This window comes from Acipenser ruthenus, chromosome 11, assembly GCF_902713425.1.
Source record: "Acipenser ruthenus chromosome 11, fAciRut3.2 maternal haplotype, whole genome shotgun sequence".
In the NCBI taxonomy this organism is placed as follows: Eukaryota; Metazoa; Chordata; class Actinopteri; order Acipenseriformes; family Acipenseridae; genus Acipenser; species Acipenser ruthenus.
This window is the reverse complement of record NC_081199.1, coordinates 33077967-33098615: the sequence shown is the minus strand read 5'-3', so window position 1 is coordinate 33098615 and position 20649 is coordinate 33077967. Positions and strand designations below refer to the sequence as shown.

At 37.1% G+C, this 20649-nt stretch overlaps 2 protein-coding genes across 3 annotated transcripts in view; both read right to left on the bottom strand.

Moving 5' to 3' along the window:
• The window catches only part of LOC117426636 (cordon-bleu protein-like 1), a 44079-nt gene extending 41148 nt beyond the window's left edge, over positions 1-2931 (bottom strand). For both annotated transcript variants that reach the window (XM_059033726.1, XM_059033727.1), the window contains exons 1-2: positions 2640-2931; positions 2074-2157 (exon numbers count right to left, since the gene is read on the bottom strand). In XM_059033726.1, the coding sequence (XP_058889709.1) occupies positions 2074-2123 (50 nt within the window). In that variant the 5' untranslated portion in view covers positions 2124-2157; positions 2640-2931. The remainder of the gene's footprint in view (positions 1-2073; positions 2158-2639) is intronic.
• Positions 2932-11997: 9066 nt separating this feature from the next.
• slc38a11 (solute carrier family 38 member 11) lies at positions 11998-20151 on the bottom strand. The gene is made up of 12 exons (XM_034043429.3): positions 19824-20151; positions 19560-19680; positions 18221-18295; positions 17966-18100; positions 17429-17494; positions 16797-16903; positions 16416-16495; positions 15009-15079; positions 14548-14709; positions 13980-14092; positions 13695-13826; positions 11998-13393 (listed from the first exon to the last, which is right to left on the bottom strand). Exons 1-12 carry the CDS (start codon positions 19863-19865, stop codon positions 13115-13117), a joined length of 1383 nt encoding a protein of 460 aa, XP_033899320.2. The 5' UTR covers positions 19866-20151; the 3' UTR covers positions 11998-13114.
• Between the last annotated feature and the right edge of the window lie 498 nt (positions 20152-20649).

The following is a 20649-nucleotide window of genomic DNA, read 5'->3' as shown; positions in this document are numbered from 1 at the left end:
CGCCCGTTTTCTCATTGGAAATAGGTAAATTTCAAAATATCACTGTCTGGTCACAAAACCAAAGTTTATGGGGAATAATAGCCATTTTCTATGCTTTTGAGGCATAAGCAATTAGGAAATAACACTTACTACCCAGGAACAAAAATTGTGTTACATAGTGTTATTCTTTTTTCAGAAGATGAACAAAACCACAATGAAGCTTACTGTATACCTGAACAGTGCTGAATTTGCATCTAAGATAAATTCTTATAATCTTAACTTTGCAAATGTTTTCCCTATTTTAAAAAAAAAAAAAAACTCAAACGAACAAGAAACATATTTATTTTCCTGGATAGAAGAATCCACTGTGTAACACATTGATTTTTTGAAGTTGTTGCTAAACCACAAAGCGGTTTATGTTTTCTGTAATTAAGCCAAAAGATGACTGTATTAATTTGGATACTGGAACCGTTACCGCTACTGGGAATTTCCAATCTGATATTAAAGGAGCAGCAACATTTTGAAAAACAAAAATGACACTAAGCCCATTTCAATAATGCTGCATGGCGCATGCATGGTTTCCCATTCCCAGTTAAGGCATTTCTTACTAAGCTTAACAACTTCCTTTTTGTGACTGCTGTCATGTCATTTGTTTAATCTATTTTGTTCTTTTATTGCCTACATTGCAATTTTTTTAAGCCTTTGCATGACAACAAATTAAACACGTTACCATTTAAAAGTACCATATGGGTAGTTTATCTACAGGAGAGCTTTGCCAATAAAACCAGTTAATATAAGTGCCCAGTCAGGGAGCCGTCACAGTTTGACAGGCTTATACTACGATTGGAATTTTATCCTTAAGAACTTTTTGGAAGACTGTCAGTTGATAACATTTACTAGCAAAGGACTATCAGACACAGCTAGCTTTATAATTGAAACTTATAAATCAAAGGCATTTTAATAAGAATATTGTAATACGATGTTATGCAATGTATAGGTGTTTATTTAATTATTGACATCTGAAGCATGCTGGGAAAAGGGTCAGTGATGGTACAAATACATTTCTTTGTTGTAGGTAACTACAGCAGAACTATGGCTCAGACTTCTGAACTTTTGGACACAGGTTTTTATATTTTCATCTTTTCTGTCTGGCTTGCACATTCTTAACCTGTATATTCCACCTAGCCTGTTATGTTTTTCAATCTCCCTCCTGACCTTAACACACCAAATATACATCTGGTCCACAGTCCTTATGGAACCACCTACCTACTCTTACCTTTTTAATCAAAGTCCATCAGATATGCTGTCTTGCCCATCACGACTGAAACTGACTTGAGAGGGTACATTCCAGGAATTCCATAACAAGTCATGCATGTGAAGGAAAACAATTTACACAGAAGTGTTTGCTCTGTGTTGCATTTAACAACCCCTATGTAAACTCATAAGACCATTTTAAACTGTGAATGCAAATCATCCTGTTGTAGCATTCACATTGAAAGTCAACACCCTTTTTTATTCACTCTATTGAGATGTCTACTTGGTGAGTGCAATCCAGGGCGATTACCCAGTCCTGTAAAATGTTCTAAAAACAAAAAAAACAAAACTGAAGCTTATCCTCCGAGGAGTATAGGTCGGTCCAAATCAACCCTTTAGTAAAGCAGACTAATTTTAATTTGTATCTATTGGTTAAAAAGGTGTATTACATTCAGTATTTGTAGAGAAAACCAGTATATTTTAAAAAGCATCCTCACAAACAATAATACATTGAAATGTTAAGAATATAGTACCAATAATCTGTAATTATAAAGGTGATTATGTTCAATAAAGCACTACAAATTGAATTGTTAATGTTCAGTAGATGCTGTGATTGGAGCCTTCCTGTTTATTACCTGCGAGTTTATCATGAATGAGTGGCTATGAGCTTCATATAAAGCAATATACAATTGAAATGATTCATGATTCACTGTGTTAACTATTTGCTGTTGTTGTTGTTGTTGTTGTTGTTGTTGTTGTTGTTGTTGTTGTTGTTGTAGTTGTTGTTGTTAAAAAGTATTAAATGATCATTTCTAATAAACAAGCCATTGCAGTGAATACCTGGTAGGAGTTAGGCATGACGAGTCGTCCTGAGATTGATGCTGATTCATCCTTGTGCCAATTCTTGCGACCTCTTTGAAAACTCTGGCAACAGACAGGGAAAATATACACATAAATATAAACCAGAGATTTTGCAAATCTATGTGGTGGTCAACCTGTTAAACGGGACATTTTGCATTGTACAACAGTTTACACTGCAGCCACGTCACAAACCCTATAATTCGTTCTGCACTACGTTACAGATAAAGATTACAGAACCAAGCAAACACAGCAGAACACTTTGATTTAGGGAAAAACATAATAAATGCAGTCACTCTGATTTATACAGCAACGTTAACCACACGCAGCAGCAGATCTATGCGGATGAGTACCCACTGAAACCTAAATAACAATTTGCAATTTTAGAAACCCAAAAAAATGTTACAACTTTTGTAATGATGCGATCACTTTAAAAAACAAACAAACAAAAACAAAAACACATATATGTATTTATTTATGTGCAAGTTTCGGTCCTTATTTCCCTTTCCCTATACGTGCCCAACAAGCAATATACATAAAACTCCCACCTTTCTTTCTGTAGTATTGCTTCCAGAAACAGTTGCTCCTCTGTTTCAAACCGCCGCCAGTCTAACTCGGTCTGTTTTCACTAAACCAGCAGACTACATTTTCAAGTCATGACATGATGATGCGTGGCAAAGCCAAAGCTTTTTTTTTCCATTTCACAGTTACAAGTTAATTTTCCGAAGCATTCTTAGGTCAGCTCTGGCACTACAGCTCCGGCATTTCACACAGTCATGGCACAAAATGTTTACTGTGTAACTGATTACATTCACCATCGGTCTTCGGCTGCAGAATAGCATATGTTCAGAGTGAGACACAGTTTTGAAGTTTGCCCCCTTTTCGCATTCCCTCAGTAAAAAACTGCATACAATTAATGTCTAATTCTTGCCACAAGGGGTGATTTTGTTTTAACAATGCTTACTTGTTACAGGTAAGTAGCAGTTCGTTCAGGCAACAGCTAAAACAGAGACGTGTCTGTTAATAATGAATAGGGCATTTGATGTTAACATTGTTTTTTAAAAAGAAACGTCCTTTTATAGTATTGCATTTGAGCTCCCACATATATTGAGCACTACTGTATATAGTGCAGTATTGTATGCTGTGGTAAATCCGCACTCAAGGTAGCATGATCAGAATCAAGCACACATCATGGGACCATTTAAAAGGATTTCCCTTTTTCAGAATCTCTCACCATACTTTGCCAGCTTTCCCTGCTGGAGTGACATATGTACTTGCAAAAGCGGGAGATGCATTTGTTAGTCAATAGTGTGTTCTGGTTCCAAGTATGCAAGCAGAGGGTAACCCAGATTTAAGAAAAACACGACCAGGGGCTGAATTGGGTAGTCCAAGTAATCACATGGAAAACATAAACAGCCCTCTGGGTTGATTTAATTCTGCAGAACAATGACTTTCATTCATAGCAACAGTTTGCACTCATACAAACAAGGAAGCATATTGTGAGAATGTGAGCAGAAAAATATACATCCTTGCCAGGCATTGTAGCAACATGTGTCACAGTCTAACAGATTCATTCTCAGAGGTGGCTCAGCTTATACTTTTCAGGAACCAAACCACAGGCTATGTTTCAGGTTACTATCCACTATGTTAATTAAAGTACATGTACTGTTATTACATGTACATAAATCCAACCATACATGGATTTATGTGTACTGTGTAGCACCTGCATAAGGCCAGTTGTGTCACCAGATATACTTCGTATTTTTGTGTAAGGGTTTAAAATACTGAAAGTTAATGTGTAAGAGGTGCATACATGTGTAAAATGCAGTCATTTAAATGATATACTGTATATCATTGTAAACCCATAAAAAACCTTTAAAAATGCATTACATTGTGACAGGGCAGCATTGTGGGCCCAGGTGGTATTGGCAGGGACAGAGACAGAGACAGGGAAACTGTAGTTTAAGCACAGCTGCACCTTTTAATAAACAAAATAATAACGTACAAACAAACAGGCATATGGGCCAAAACAAAGATTTAAACAAAAACAAAGTCCTGTGCTCTCTATTTATAGGATGTGGCTGTTCCCAATTAGCACCAATTGTTCAATTAGGAGTAGCCATATTCTCACATGTATTTTGGCAGGGATAGGAAATTAACCCCATCCCTGCCAACCAACACCAAAATGGTGTGAGCCCAGGTGACCGTGGAGTGACATCTGGGTTACCAGGGGGAGCAGAGCAGGAGACCAGGCGACCACCTGTGCCTGGTGATGCCGCGACCTGGGAGTCAGGCCCAGCGACCAGAGGTCCAGACATGCAGCCTGGGTGTCTGGGAGCCCAGGTCTAGAGAACCAACCCTCAGGTGCTGGGCTGTGGCACAGGGGCGGTGGTTCTTCATAGCCAGCAGCTCCCTCTTCTAGGGCTCCGGCCACACGTAATCCTGCAGCAAAACTGCTGCTTGTGAGAACAATTCCCCAGGCAATGTCATGCAGGCATCCCCGGGTGGTGACGTGCCGACATCCCTGGGCAATGACCTGCAGGCATCCCCAGGTGAGGCAGAGCTGTCGACCCCCGGCGACGGCGAGCAGTCGACCCCAGGCGACAGTGAGCAGTCGACCCCAGGCGAAACAGGACAGGCAGCAACCCCAGGCAAAGCAGGACAGGCAGCAACCCCAGGCGATGCAGAGCAGCAGGCAACTCCAGGCGATACAGAGCAGACACCCCTAGGTAGAGTGGGTGTGGCATCCCTGAGCGAAGCGGCTTCGGCATCCCCAGGCGACGGCGAACTGGCATCCCCAGGCGACGGCAGTAGCGGACCCTTTGGCATTGGCAGCAGCGGACCCTCGGGAGGCGGCGGCGGGAGGGGAGCCCCCGGCCAAGCAGGCGGTAGTGGGAGCTCCACTTTTCCCCCGGGTGGTGGAGGCGGGAGCGGCAGGTAATCCTCCCACGGTGGTGGAGGTGGGACTCGGGACTGGTGCGGCTCCCCCTTAGTTGCTGGGGACCGGTGCAGCTCACCTTCTGGTCGCTGGAGACATTGGGGCTTCTCCTTTTTGCCCTGGATGCTTGGCATCCCCCCTCTTGGGTGCTGGAGATGGCCTGGTCTGGTCTACCGCTAGAACCATTCTGACGTGCCCCCAACCAGGCTGGTTCTATGCTTCGTCATAGAAGGGGTCTCCATAGCAGAGATGTCAACTGCTACGATTTGGCCGTAGCAGCTATTATTTTGGAGGTTCTGCTACGGCACTACGTTGAAGGGGTATAATACTACGATTTTTATTAAATAAGTAAATGATGGATACTCCCTGGACATTTAGGAAATATTATTTCAATACCATGTGTGTTTTCCTGTTTATTTATTTATTTATTTTAATGAATTAATGGTTCTTAAATAATACTGTATTTCACTGACAGTTTATTGTGGCATTTTAACAGACATACTGAAAGCTCTGACCTGGGTTGCTTAGTAACCAGTTTAGGGGTCCTTCAGGAACAGCTGCGCAAATGTCGCCTTGTTTGCTTCTTAGTCCGAGATTAAGGAACGGTGGTCACGAGTTTCGTGATTTTAGTAGAGAACATTGAACTTTACCAACACAACTTGAAATTCCACCTTAACCAAAAAAAACACAAAACTCTTTTTTTCACGGTTTAGCTAATGATTTTGAACTAGCTCGGTTGCATTATTTTGCAATGTAGTTGTTCACACTTTCAATTTTTTCAGCGCTGTCAGTTGATGTAAACATATGCAGGTGCAATTTTATCAACCTGCAGCTGCACTTTTCAATGCCTGTCGGGTCTTTGATTCAAATCAGCCGAAGTATCAGAGAAATAAGTGTTAGCGAGGCCATTCTACTGTTTGAAGACAACCGTGTAGCACAGCATGAATACTTATTACGAAATCGTCAGTGAAATGAAATGCGGTGTTTACCAGTTCTGTTAAAACATGGAAACGAGATTCCCAACTCTTGTGTAATTGTTTTTTGCTTACAAAAATGTGCTTCGGGATGACCGGCGCTCCAGAAAGATATCAAATCTACAACGTGTTGTATCAGAATAATACGTAAACAAACAAACCAAATCGTAAAATAACTGCAAACTGTACCACAGCAGAAGCAACAGATGCACACAGTCTTTTTTTTTTTTTTTTTTTTTTTTTTTTTAACTTCAAGCGTTATGTTTTTGTTTACTGTCCTGTATAAACCCCACCAAATGTTATGTAAAACGAACATTTTTGTTTATAGTTGTGTATGATGTGAAGTTTACCGATTTACAGCCAGGATTACAACTTGAAACTGATGTTGTGAAAACCATAATAAATAGATTCATTTTCTGCTTTTCCTACGTCTATAGACAGACTAATTGTAGGTTTATGTAGGTAATGTGTGTGTGTGTGAGTGTGTGTGTGTGTGTATATATATATATATATATATATATATATATATATATATATATCCCCGTGACTCACACAGCATTTCCCCCTTCCTCTGTGATTCTGAACAAATTTACTGTGACTGCTCCGTGATTTTTATTTTAGTACAAATTTCCGTGACAAAATCCCAGCCTTAATTATCAGTTATTAAAATAGGAATCACTAATCAAACCAAAAAAGTCACTCTCCTCCATCTTAAAGATTGAGATTGGCTTGTCAGAAATATCGAGAGGAATTTACCACAGAATGGTCATGCAATAAAAGCAGTGGAGTGCCTCAATCTCACGTCTGCTGTGAATACTGCCGGACAGACTTTTCTGTGAAACATGGTGGGGGTTATGACTCATGACTGTATCACTCACATGGGTATGAAGAAACACCAGCAATAAGCAAAAAACACTCTCCATTACTGTACGTTTGTGCAAATGGGTTTTGAGGTTTAACTCGCTTTAAATAATGAATACATTATTGGATACTACACAGCATTTTGTCTTTTGACAGTTGCAGAGTAGTAAAAATGTGTTGTTATTTTTATAGTTATTTTTTTTTTATAAAGTTTTGAGGTTGAATATTTCAGTCCAGGTTTGATAGCACTTACTTTTCATTACTAATATTTAAATCCAGAATAAATAGAATTACAAATTAAAAAAAAAAAAAAAATCAGTGTTGGAAGTATTTTCTATTGGGGTTGTTAATTTACAATGACCAAAATTATAGAAATTATAAACAGCAAATATTAGGGCATTGGCTTGCCAGACCCTAAGAACCTTTTAATTTCTAGGGCCTGGACTGAAAAAAAAATTCTGCTAACCACCAGCAAAACACCACAAAACAATATTATTTACAGGCAGGGCCCTGCCCTGCCACATATTAATAATAATAATAATAATAATAATAATAATAATAATAATAATAAAAAGATTTTATGGCATGGTAGTGGGAATTCCTCCTCAATTATTGACCTATATTTTTCAAGCTTTTTCTGTTAATAACAATCTGCCAGCTACATATTATAAAAATCAGTATATGTATTGTATATATGTATTGTAGTGAAGAACTTATCTGAAGCAGCAGAGAGGAGCAGCAACTGGCTGTGGTTGAGACAGAAAGATTCTGGTTGGGGATCTCAAGCACAATAGAAAGAACGAAACGCTGATGTACGGGTAAGTAAGCATGGGCTGAGTTGAGTGGGGGACTCTGTCTGGGACGCCAGAATCACCGTCGAGTCCTCTTGAGGTGTCGTGGGCTAGTTGACGAAACACCAAGGATGGAAGGATGCCCACTTGAAGACCCCAGAGATGTACCCTACTTAGCTCAATCCAGACAGTTGTCATGCTGATACGCTGGGGAGACCACTGTGGTTGATCCCCGAAGCCAGCATCACAGCCGTTGTGTGTGCTGATGCGCTAGGGAGGCAAAATAAGCTGATCCCTGGAGCCAGCATTACACTTCAGCCATCAACACCAGGCAGAGGGATATTTACATCATCATATGGAAGGAAACGCAGATGGATGGAAACACAGATGGATCACATTACTCTACTGTAAAGCTACGTCTTAGTTGGTGCTTATCTTGGCAACAGCCGAGTTCAAATAAACATGAAGTTTTACTCTCATGTAATGGAAATCACTGCATGGATAATATAATATAAAGATAATATAGTCTTTAGTGCTTAATCTATAAATGTTTCTTAAAATGCAAAGAGCTTACCATATATATATATATATATATATATATATATATATATATATATATATATATATATATATATATATATATATATATATATATCTGAGGAGGGCACTGTTTGGATTGTAACAGTTGGCTATTCCAGGCAGAAGCAGCTTTTGTTTTGAAATGTGATACATCAGGTTACTATGGAGGTTATACACAAGGGGAAATGTGTTTGAGAAAAACAGCAATGCTGCTGCAGATAAGGATATAAAAGCAAAACTGTGTTTCCACCCAGGTTATTCCACAGTAAGAAGTAATTTGTTTTAATCGTCTTTGTAAGGAATATGCATTGATATTATTACTGGTTGCTAAGGTTATTTAATGCGCTGCATAGTGTACAGATACTGCACGTGAAAGGTTCTCTAACTGGTGTCCAGGAGACCCTGGGGGTCCACAGAGATTGTCCAGGTGGTTCTCAGAAAATTGTGGAAATGTCTCAATATATGCAATATATCCAGCCACTTGGAAGGAAGTTATGCTAAAGAAATAAAACTGCAATTAAACAGATAAGATTGGGGAAAAGATATTTTGTTGTTGTTGTTGTTGTTTTAATCAAGGTAATCGTGATCATTGATTTGAAGAGTACCTCTTGCTACAGTACCAATGTCTTTCTGGTTTGTAATGCACTTGTGTAAAACAGTGTTTAAAATAAAGAATGTTATTACTTTTGAAAATGGGTTCCACAAAAACAAAATTGGGAATACAGTGCAGGTGTTCAAAAGATGATGACTCAGAAGTTCCTGCAATAACATAACAACACTTTCACTGATCCAGCCTGTGTTACCTATGTGGCTGTCTAGCAACTATAACCGAAGAGCAGCTTCTGAATTCAGGTCAAAGCATTTTAAACTTAACAACAAACCAACAAAGAAACAAACAACGAATTTGAGTATTTCAGTCATTGCAATAATAACCATTTAGAATGATTGCAGATGTCATAGAACATTTTTCTGTTTGTAAATGACAGCTGTCAAAAGTTTACAGAAGCTGAAGGTTATGTGTGAACAAAATTGTTTACTTCAATTTCATTCAGGGGCTGACATGTAGCGTGTGTGCTTCAGGTGCCCTCTTCTGGACAGGTCATGTTACAGCAGGTATACAAATTCTGCAATGGCCATTATCATTCCCTGACTTTATTCTTTGTTAGTAACCAGCTATTGACGAACTAAACTAATAGATTAAACAGGCACTTTTTAAAAATGTAAAACTCAGTCTTTTCATTTTCATTTAAAGTAGGAGGCTAGAAATGGAGGTTTTCTATTTTTTTCATGTATTCCAATATTTTCTTTTGCATTTTATACAAAAAAAACTAAACTAAAAATATTAATGGAAGCAACCAGTCCTTACATTTATTTTTAGTCTTCTAAGATTCTGAGTATACATACTTTTCCATGGCGCCGTTATCTACCGAGTCCGAGAATGCAGCAGTGCATTAATAAATAATACATTTAAAGCATGCGCGTGCGAGAGCTGCGAATTCGAACACTGTTGATTTTACAGTTTTCAGAAGTTCTTTTCTGTTGCATTTTCTGTAAACATTACTGCGATTTCTACAGTAAGTTGTATTTTTTTTCTTTCATTTTTAATATTTTAGTAAGTCTGTTAACTGATGCTTGATTAAAATGAATACTGATAACAATAAGTAATGTATTGGCATTTACTTGAGTAAGTAAGTCCAGTACATAAATATCAAGTTATAGGTATATGAAATGGAAAAAACATGGAAACTACTTCAAATGGAAAAGAGTAATGTTGAAACGGAAAAACGCTTTGGTGTACAAATTACATACACAAATGGTTTTAGATATTTATCATCCATTGTATTAATATAGCACAAACCAACATACCACTTCTTTAGGAGATTAGCACGAGCTATAGGAAACCTGGAGCAGCTTCCCTTTTTAACTGGTGCTGCAGTCTGCCACAAAACACTGCAGTAAACGGCTTACTAGAAGTCACATTAATGTTTATGTAGTACCCTGGACAGGGGTAAACGTGTGTAAAAAATAATGTAATTGTATGTAAAAATAATGTGATATCTTCTAACAATTGTAAGTCGCCCTGGATAAGGGCGTCTGCTACGAAATAAATAAATAAATAATAATAATAACTTAGACTGTATACACTCAATTTTAGACTTTCAATGTACTGTTGTAGCTCAATTTTGCCAGAACATGCCGCCACGAGAGGCACTCAGATTTATGAGTCAACTATACAGCTGGTGTGCGTAGGAGACGGAGTAAAAAGTTTCAAAGTGAAAGCAAACGCAGAGTTAACCCATTCATTAATGCCTACATTTTTATACTGTGTATCTGTGTTTGTACCATGCCTTTTAGCACCCTAAAGGGCCTGAAGATACCAGCGCTTCGCTTCCTCCCGCCCCCCTCCTTTTCCCCCAGTAAAAAAAGTACTTTGTAGCATTACATTTACAGCAAAAATACCCTCCCGCCACCGACTGTTGCTCTTGCCTAATATACATAGAAAATATGGCTGTTTAGGAAGAAGTGGAAAGTGTGACATCAACAGGAGGCGGAAGAAGGGACTTATACCGTACATAAGTTTGAACATACTGTAACGACCTTGAGAGGTAGTGGGACTCTTGGAGGGCCTCCGTGATGGACAGGTGGAGAGGTCGCTGATTGGGCAGAGGGCAAAGGCAGCCAAGAGGTCTACTCCAACCGGATCTGAGAAGCGAGAGCGGGCGGGCCAGCATATAAGAGCTGAAGAATGACGTGCGGGAGAGAGAGACGACAGCCAAACTGATACCACTGAGGAGAGTGAGAGAACCACCTACCATTACTACTGTCAGCAGTGAGACTGGCCCTGGCTACAGCTGTGCCATTAACACCTCCCCCACCCCCCTCCAGGAACCTTGCTGAGGGAAGCAAGAGGAAAAGAGGGAGAGAACGGACAACCTGTCGGGACAAGGGAGCGACTGACAGAGGGAAGAAAGACAGACTGGAATCCGAGTGTGTGTGTGTGCGCGTGTCTTGACCCCTTCCCCCCCATACTTCTGCCTACCCTGTGCTCTTTCACCCCTCTACCCTTTATTCTAAATAAATACGGGCTCACCTCACCCGTTCACTACAATCACTGCCTCCCTCTGAGTCCATAAGGCTGGAACCCGAAAACGTTACACTGGTGGGATATGGAGACCTCAGAAGGAGATTTGAAGAAAAAGGCGAGGGAGCAATGGCAGCAAAAAATGCTGAGACAGCTCGCGTTTGCGGGTCAATTCATGAAGCTGGGGCAGACCGTCGAGGAATTCCTGTGGGACCTCAAGGAAAAGATCTGCTCAACTCATCCCGAGGATTTCCAGTTTTCAGTATTATTCTTTATAATATTATTCTTTGGCCATCAGCACCATGTACAGTATTTGTGCACATACATTGCGCATGACACCATTTTATGTGAAAGGACAGGAATTACGAAACTGGAACTGATCTATTCCATGCATTTTCCATTATTAACACACTGCAGGACTATAGCCCATTAGTGAATCTCATTTTAAAAGGCAATCATACGAAATAGAATATAATAGATATTATTGTTCAATAAACTAAACCCTTTATGTCACATGTTACATTGGGCCCCTTTTTGCAAAGCTTTACCTGTTTTCATTAATTTAATTAAATGTAATTATCATTAAAATGAGCTGTTTCTAAAAAAAAAAAAAAACATCACATAAACAAATCCAGGACTTTAAAGATGAAAGATCAAACCACTTGTCATATAACAGCTGTAGCTACTGTACAGATGCACATTGAAGTTACTTGGAGACAGCATTCTCCCAATCAGAAGATCAGAAGACTGTTCTCTCCTTGTAACTCTAGTTATGGCCAGAGTTTTAGGAAGACTCAAGAGTGTCAAATCAGCAAAATACTACATCATTGTGAATAACAGGTATCAACACACATTACATAATGTATGCAGGGATATATATACAAAATACCTTGGACTTGCATCTTAAGGTAATACTTAAAATAACCACTGCATGTAAGTAGTTTATTGTTTAATTAGGAGAAAAAACAACCTTAAAAGATACAATAAAATAATGGCACTACATTGCCAAAACAGCCAAAATGATATCTTTACCAGTGGATATATATATATATATATATATATATATATATATATATATATATATATATGCATATTTACTGGTCTGTCAAACATTAGATAACCAAAAGTCATCAAAAAGGCAAGCACACAATGCTCAAAGAACAATTACCTGCCTTATGCATACATTCAGGTTGACTTTCACTACTTATTAATATGAGCAGTGATGAACAAACCTTTCACAGACCTCCAATTAATAATACAAATAGTGCATTAGTGAAACCAAGAGATTTCTAACATGAAGCTTAATAATATAGGTATATTACCATTCCCCTAGTCCCCTAAAGACCCAATTACCACATCCATTTTCCTTCAAAAACAAGATTGATTACTTATAACTAAAGAGGCAATTTGTTTAAAAGATGTCTACAGTCAAAACATTGGATTCCTGGCAACGTTATAAAGGTTACAATTGCTAAACTGGCAAATAAATACTGCAACAGAAGTGGATCCTATAAGTGACATGAAATGTAAGACAGTATAAAATTACTATTCAAACACTTATGCTTAATAAATAAGAACTGTCTAAACTAGCATGCTTAACTAAAAAGAGTGTTGCATTTTAAGGTTATGTTTGCTCAAGTGCAGGTAGCCATAAACTAACTGCGCAAGATCTTGAACATCCTCTATCCCAGAAAAAACATTAAAGCAGATCACTTTTCATTAAATGTGATCCGAGTAGTGGCCTTTTAAATATACATCCAATACCCAGTTGTATTCAGCTTAGAAGGGCACATCATATTTAAAAAATGCTAGCATTAAGGGCTAATGTTACGTTAGTGGGAAATGTGATATTATTAAAAGAGGAGTTTGAGGACATGCAATAAAACATTTCTTTTCCATGTGAACATTCTTGGGGGTTCAAGACAGCCATGACAAAACCAACTGTCATCACAGATACCCCAGCAATGAGAATCAAACATGAAATAAGGTTATCTCCATGGTACCAGCGTTCATCAGAGAGCTTTAGATAGCAAGCTGTCGGGATGATAAAAACAAGCGGGGTAGCGCTCACAACACCCTGTGAAGACACAAGTGCAAGCTTAATTGGTTTGTGCCTCTGAAGATAAAATCATATTTTTAAAGATATCACTAAAGAACCAAATGCGACCTTATACGTATATAGGTTTATAAGTACTGGCATAATTTAAAATATATTATTTTTGTCATTTAACTAACATATTAAACACGTCAGTAAAAATGCAACCAAATACATGAAGCATTACAAAGTTATCATGTTATCAGAAAGAAATTAAGAAACACTGCATGCAGGATGTGAATTATTTTATAATTATTTTATAGAATATGCATACTGTACTTACGTTTAACTCTAAAACAATGCCTAGACAGTCAAAGATCAATGACACAGCAGTAGACACTGCTATAACAGCCACTGTCACAGCTATATGAAATCCAGCTGTAAGGGTCCCGTTAGAAAACACATTGGATACCACCTGTGAATCAAATCGAATTTCCACAATCAAGAGCCCAAGGGTAGATACCTCATTTAAAATATTACATGCTATGCTTTTGAATCTCATGAGAATGTTGTCTTTTTTCACTTTAGAAGATCAATATATATTTCCATTTACATTAAAGATACATACCTCTCTTGTTACAAAACATTCAATAGGAAAAGTTAGAATTATGCTGATTCCATAGCAGAGCCTTCCAAATGTTGCCAGATCATCATTTTTGCAATAATTTTCAAATATGTCACCTAAAATATAAACAAATAAAAAATCAATAAAACTACCATAGTACATTTCCAATAACTGTGCACTCCCGATAACCAAAAGGGTTGTAGTAATATGTTAAATTGAGTGTAATATATTATTCAAACATGCTTTTAACTGGTTTGAATATTATTAAACAGCAATTCAACGCTAACCTGTTATTTTACTATCCTACTTACTTGGAAATTTACTGAATTATAATGACAAAATATCAAGGAAGCTCTGTATTTCTTTTTAATCAAAGTTAACTGTTAACAAAATGAACACTTTTATGTGTCATTTATTCTTCTAAGTCATTTATTCTACAAAATACTGGGGCCTATTGGTGGCAAAGCTAAGATTGCTTGAGTTTGTCAAAAGAAGAAATACATGTTATATCAAATTAGCCTTTGTTGTTTATACAAAATAATTGTTTTGTTAATGAAAAATAAATATTTACCTTGTGTGTAACCAGTAAAAGTAGAATACCCACATCCAGCAAAAAGTAAACTGATAAATACAGCAAGTAAGACTGACACATGAGTAACGCGGGACCAGTTACTTATTGTGGGTTTTTCTAGAGAGCCATAGATCAAAAAGCTGTTGTGATGGCAAACAAATGCTGCAAGGAAATAACAACACTCATTATATCTCACCTATCTGGCATTCTTATTAAAAAGCTGCTAGAATCAGGAGGTTGTTCAGCTGTTTGTCATTCATATTATAATGCTACTAAAATCAGGTGGTTGTTGTTTTTATTCTCTGAAAGAGTATTTATTCTACCATATAAAAAAATATATTCATAAAAGGTTTCTATTTTACAAGCTTGCTTGTGCCAAATCCTGTAAAATACAGGTTAAAATACTGTATGAACTCATTTTGATATTATGCCAATAGGGGATATACCATTAAAAGACTCACCAAAGGACATAACTCCAATTGCCTGAATTGCATTTGGCTGGGCAAATGTCCATGCTTCATCTGTGCTGGGACTAAGAAAAACAATTGAATAATTAAACGGAGAGCATTCTGATATTTAAAGCAATTCTTTCTTTGTTTTGCAAGCTTTAGTCTACCATGAAAATATGAATTAATAATTAATTTGGTATGCTAAAGAAAGGTCATGAAGCCCCAAAGGCTTAATTTAGAGCTTATAGCCAAAAAAAATCTGTATTCAAATATAAAGCATAAACTGGATCACGTCTAAATTACATTTGTTTATCCTATTTCAGTGTACAATCTCAGCAAGAATCGAAACTCTGTTCATTAAATAAAGCAAGGGCCATAGCTTCTTTATTATCAAAACAGTCTGCAGTACCTCGTACCATCCACGCGTGATGTTTCCATAGTTACCAGAATATTCTGAGACTTATCTGTTGTTAAACATTCCTTTAGACACAGCAATACATAAATGCAAGTTCTTTGTTTTAAAAAGATATTGTTACCTGAAACAGTTTTTAAAGCAATGCTATGGTGTTTAACGGTGTGCAAAATCAATGGTTTGTTTTTAGCCTATTTCACAGCCTATACACACACTGGCCTGTCTCTACAGCCATATTGCCCACTCCATAGTCAATGTATGACAAGGGCAATTAACCCAGTGATGAAAGCCGGGCTTATTATCTGTCAAATCTATGCACTTCAGAATGTGCATCTGCGCCATTTAAAAAAAATATATATTACAGGATGCATGAAACTAACAGTTATGTGTAACCAATTGGGTGGGGAGGGGGGTGGGGTGCAGCATATTTTCTACAAAGTAGTGTTGTAAACCAGCAATTAATTGTTTTTAAGTGGTCAGAACTTGATTTGTATTGGAATTTTGCTTTATCACTTTGTGCGCTACACTTAAGAACAGATGAGTGGTTTTTTTCATGCTTTTATTTTTCTTTTAGAATCATGCGGTTTGCCCATTGATTCCAGTCTTCAAACCACGCTAATGCATTTCCATAGGATATCAGCATCACTCTGTGTGTTGTTCTTAAATGCGGTAAAAGTACATTACCATCGAAAATGTAAGTTCAAATACTACCCAGCACTAATTGAGTATATTATTTTTCTGCATACTTATCCCGATGCTGTTTACAGTGTTAAATGGTCCAAGAGCCACTGAAACTTCAAGGCACGGGCCCAGCCTGGGAACTCAAATCATCCTCAGACAATTAACCTCTGCAGTTCCCCAGCCAAGATCAGCAACTGCCATTAGCATGTTCGAGCTACGCTTACCTGACTCACCCTGCACCCTGCTCTGTGGGACTGTCTGGTTATTATTATATATTTACTCCTAGTACTGTATATATTACCAAGAGCTGTTGATTCTATACTTACATTTGTGGTCCAAGTGTAGCTGCTCTTATAATCACAGTCAAAAGAATCACAATTGTTAGCATGAGAGACAGAAAAGAAACCTAAAAAAAGAAATGAGCTTTCAACATATTTATATGTTTCTGGATTTGTATTTAACAAACATATAATTAATCTCATTTATTAGCCTGTGGCTTCTGTGATAGATTCTGTAAAAACTGTGAAAATAAAGGTAATAATAGATTTACCCCATGGTCCTGAGGGTTTTGTTGTTAACTAATGTGTCCCTCCACAAATTCTTAGTGAGGACCACTGCACTAAACTTTTATCTTTTATAGACAATATATTCAACTTAAAAAGCTCACATTTAAGGTCTGAAAGTATACAGTAAGTGTAATTAGTTACCTTTCCCAGCTTGGATATATCACGAAAAAGGGACAAAGGAAGAGTAAACAGAATTGTTGTTCCTAAAATGACAAAATGACGTTGCGCAAGTATGTTGTCAGGACCAACTACAAATAAAAGGATAAAAAAAGTTTAAAAAAAACACAATTGATAGAAATACAATATTTACCTTATTATTCTAGGACGGTATACAGTATACAGTACACTATAGCAGATTGACATGGTTTCATATGTGCGATTGATTTTACAACATTACAGTACACATAGTCTGATTGTCTAACATGGCTGCTACAGATTGGATAAGAAATGAGTACATTTGTAATGGAATTATGTTTTAATTTACAAAGTTTAGATGTATAAAACTTTAAGTATATCACAATTGATTAAGCCTGAATGTAAATATATAACTTTCCCGTAGTTTTCTATAAAATAAAGTTGTTTTGATTGATTGAACTCATTTGAAAGTGGAATAACATTTGTTCTCCACATAAGTTATGTGTGTGCGTAGGTAACATGTGGATTCACCCTCATGTATCTTCAGATATGCTGTGCAATATGTTAATGACACAACAAACAACAAACACAAAGATATTGCAGGTATACGTTTATGCCTAAAAGCTTTCTATCCATACCTCCAGCTATTCTTTGAAAGACCTTAGTTAGGGTATCTCCAGTGATAATGTTGTAGCTGACCATGGCTAAGGATATAAAAAGTTTAAAAGGGAAAAATCATCTTAAATTTAATTTGCAAACATATACGTGAAAAACATCTATCCAAACTTATTGTATCAGATTGTAGAGGGGTACTGTATGTAGGTGTCTCTCTGTCTGTACATTTGTCTGTCTTGCTGTACGTCATACTTATTTTTTCCTTGTATCTTCCTTGAGAAGCATAAATAGCACTTTTCCAATTCTCATTAAACTATTCATTGCCCTTTCTTAGTCTATGCTATTCTGTACATACTGTTGATATACATGTATCCCATGGTCATCAAAGACTGAGAGCTTAGTCTTGCAATAATTTTCTCACCGTAGAATTAATCTCATGTTTTATTTCCATGCATGGGACAGTTTAACCAACTGTTTGATGGTTAGTTTATAACTAAATATTCCAAAAGCATGAACTTCAAATCTAATACATATTTTCAGATAATGTAGAAGACACTTACCAGTAAAGGGGTATAAAAACTGCAGAGTTGATAGCATAAGATACCCTATCAAGCCAAAAGCTCTGTTAACTAGAGCTTGGTATGTAGTGGTTCCTGACAAATTCCCTGCTTTTATGAGCAGAATAATTGAGTAATCTGCGAAAAAAAAAGACACACAGACACCCTTACCACTCATTTGAACCCATACTGTAAAAATACAATATATGTTATATATTCCTATTGTAAGAAAAAATAAAAAAAACAACAAAAAAGTACCAGTGATATACGCAACCACTAGGAGGAGCATCATTCCTAAAGGGAAGCCAGCCTGCTTCATGGAGTAAGGTAGGCCTGGGAAGATAAAGGAAATATGCTCATCAATGATGAGGCTAACCATACATGTGACAGGGGATGATCATGTATTTATAACAACTATAATTTGTATTTATTAGTCATTCAAGAACCAAGATACGATTTGTAGGACTTTTAGTAATGCATCACAATACTCCATTATGAGGTTTAAGTGAAGATCAGGAGAGACCAGGACCCAACCCAGGCCAGGGAATTGACAGCCATCAAGTTTCAAGTTTGAGGTCCTTTTTTGTAACTCAGTTGATCTAAATAATGTTACTTTCAAATACAAAATTATACCAAGAGACTCTTACACAGTTATAGACATTATTAACCCATTAAATGCTGCTGTCCTCATTTGAGGGCAGGCTACTTTGTAATTTTTTGGAGCATTTAACTGGCATCTATCTGTTATATTAATATTCTCTTTAACTATATTGCTATGGTAACTAATTCTAAGGTTGCTAACTGAAAAAGTTAAGTCTAAATGTAATGGATTAAATTACAGCTTGTGTTCTGATTTTTTTTTTTTTTTAAGAAAAATGAAATGGTCCTTAATGGGTTAAAAGGTGTTCAGGTCAATTGAATAGGCCATTCCTCAGCAAAACTAGCAGCATCCAGTGTTTTTTTTTTTCAGTTGGTTGTTTGCAAGTTACATATAGTATGTTCTTGTTTGCATGCAGCCTATGATTCTTACATGTAGTAGTATACTGTATACTGCTGAGAGTTACAGCATGGACTTATCGCTGTACACTAGGCTACCTACAGTAGTGTCTTCACTCAAACTCTAGTTCTCTCTTTCCTCCTTTGTGCATTTAGAGCCAGAAACCAACTGATAAACTTGTAAAACAAACTGTACTGCTCCATATGTTTATGTTAGTTAAGCCTTACTCTTAAATACAAGTGATGCAGCTGGATGCATTAACTCACGAGTTCAAACAATAAACCTCTTTTCATAAGCTGTTTCTTTCTCTTGATTTGAGTTCAGGGTCATATGACCCATTGAAACTAAGCCTATTCCATAGCCCTGCAATGCAGTTTATGGAAGATGAAAGAAACATTTTTTTTTTACGATTTAAAAATACTGTTAATACTGTATGTCAGGGCCAAGGTATGCCTACATAATTGTGTGTATATAATATACATTATTTAAAAATGTAAAACAGTATTTATGTTTTGCTGATTATTATTGTGATTATTTGGATTATGATTGCTAATATTTTTGGTAATAAAGATGCATTTTGCAAACTGCGCTGGTACTTACCTATTATTCCAGATCCAGTTATTGAATTGATTACATTAAAAGTAGCTGAAGATAATGTACTTGTTCCACCTCCAGCGAGTTGTTTTTCTGGAATCAGTTCTGTCCTGTCATCTGTTTCAACCTAAAACGCAATATTAATATTGATGTTAAGTTATACAAGTGAACCGATTTAAGCAATGTTAGAACAAAATGTTAGTGTGCTACAGTAGGCATCGCATATTATGCACAAAATAAAGAAAGAAGTTCTGTAGTTAGTTGTCTTACTTGTTGACAGCTGCTATCCGCATATTCCATTTTCTCATCCATTTTTAAAGTTATGAATCAACTGTCGAAGAATATATTACCAGTACAATAAAACTTCCAGTCAGAGCAGATGTGCTCACTTGCCCAGCATCCCCCCCATTCAGTTAGGATCCGCAGCAATAACACATTATATCCAGGGGACGGCGAAATTCACCCACTCCAGCCTGTTCCATTTGCAACCAAGGTGATCCAATGTAAGTATGTGAAATGAAGTCGGTACTTTTAAAGTTGCACTGTTACAAATACAATGCGCGTCAGTAAAACTAATAATTAAACATAGATAATGCGCGTGTATTGGATAGCCTACCCTTCCACTGTGAACAAACCTACTGTAACTCTATGAGATTGGAGACGTCAATCCCTTCAATATATGGTACATTCGCTACAGTAGAAATGTGATGAGTTTTAATATTTGCTTTGACCTTTGTGAGTTTCTCAAATAAACGACTTGTATTAGTGGTCTATGTTCTGATGTAGTATAAGCAGAGTTTTTAGAATAAACTCCCACAATGTGCATTGAGCACGTAGCTTGGTGCATCAGAGTGCTTTACAAAACATAAAACCACTTGCAGCTAACACAATAGCAGTTTCAGGTTAAAAGAATAATCCACACTGACCACAGTTTTCTACTACAAAATCGAAGTAGTCATTTAAATCTGATGAAGCGTGAAACAATCTTTAAATGGCACATCTGTGTACAGTATTTAAGTACATCAAATTCAGTTTTTATACAAGACTCTCTTCACTTATTTCTTGTGTTCTGTATGACCAGTCAGCTGGGCAAGGA

Coding starts and splice junctions, on each gene's coding strand:
- slc38a11 (XM_034043429.3), bottom strand. CDS start 19,865: ATGGATGAGAAAATGGAATATGCGGATAGCAGCTGTCAACAA. Junction 13,827..13,979: donor AATGTTTTGTAACAAGAGAG/GTATGTATCTTT, acceptor TTTGATTCACAG/GTGGTATCCAATGTGTTTTC. Junction 13,394..13,694: donor GCATTGTTTTAGAGTTAAAC/GTAAGTACAGTA, acceptor GTGTCTTCACAG/GGTGTTGTGAGCGCTACCCC.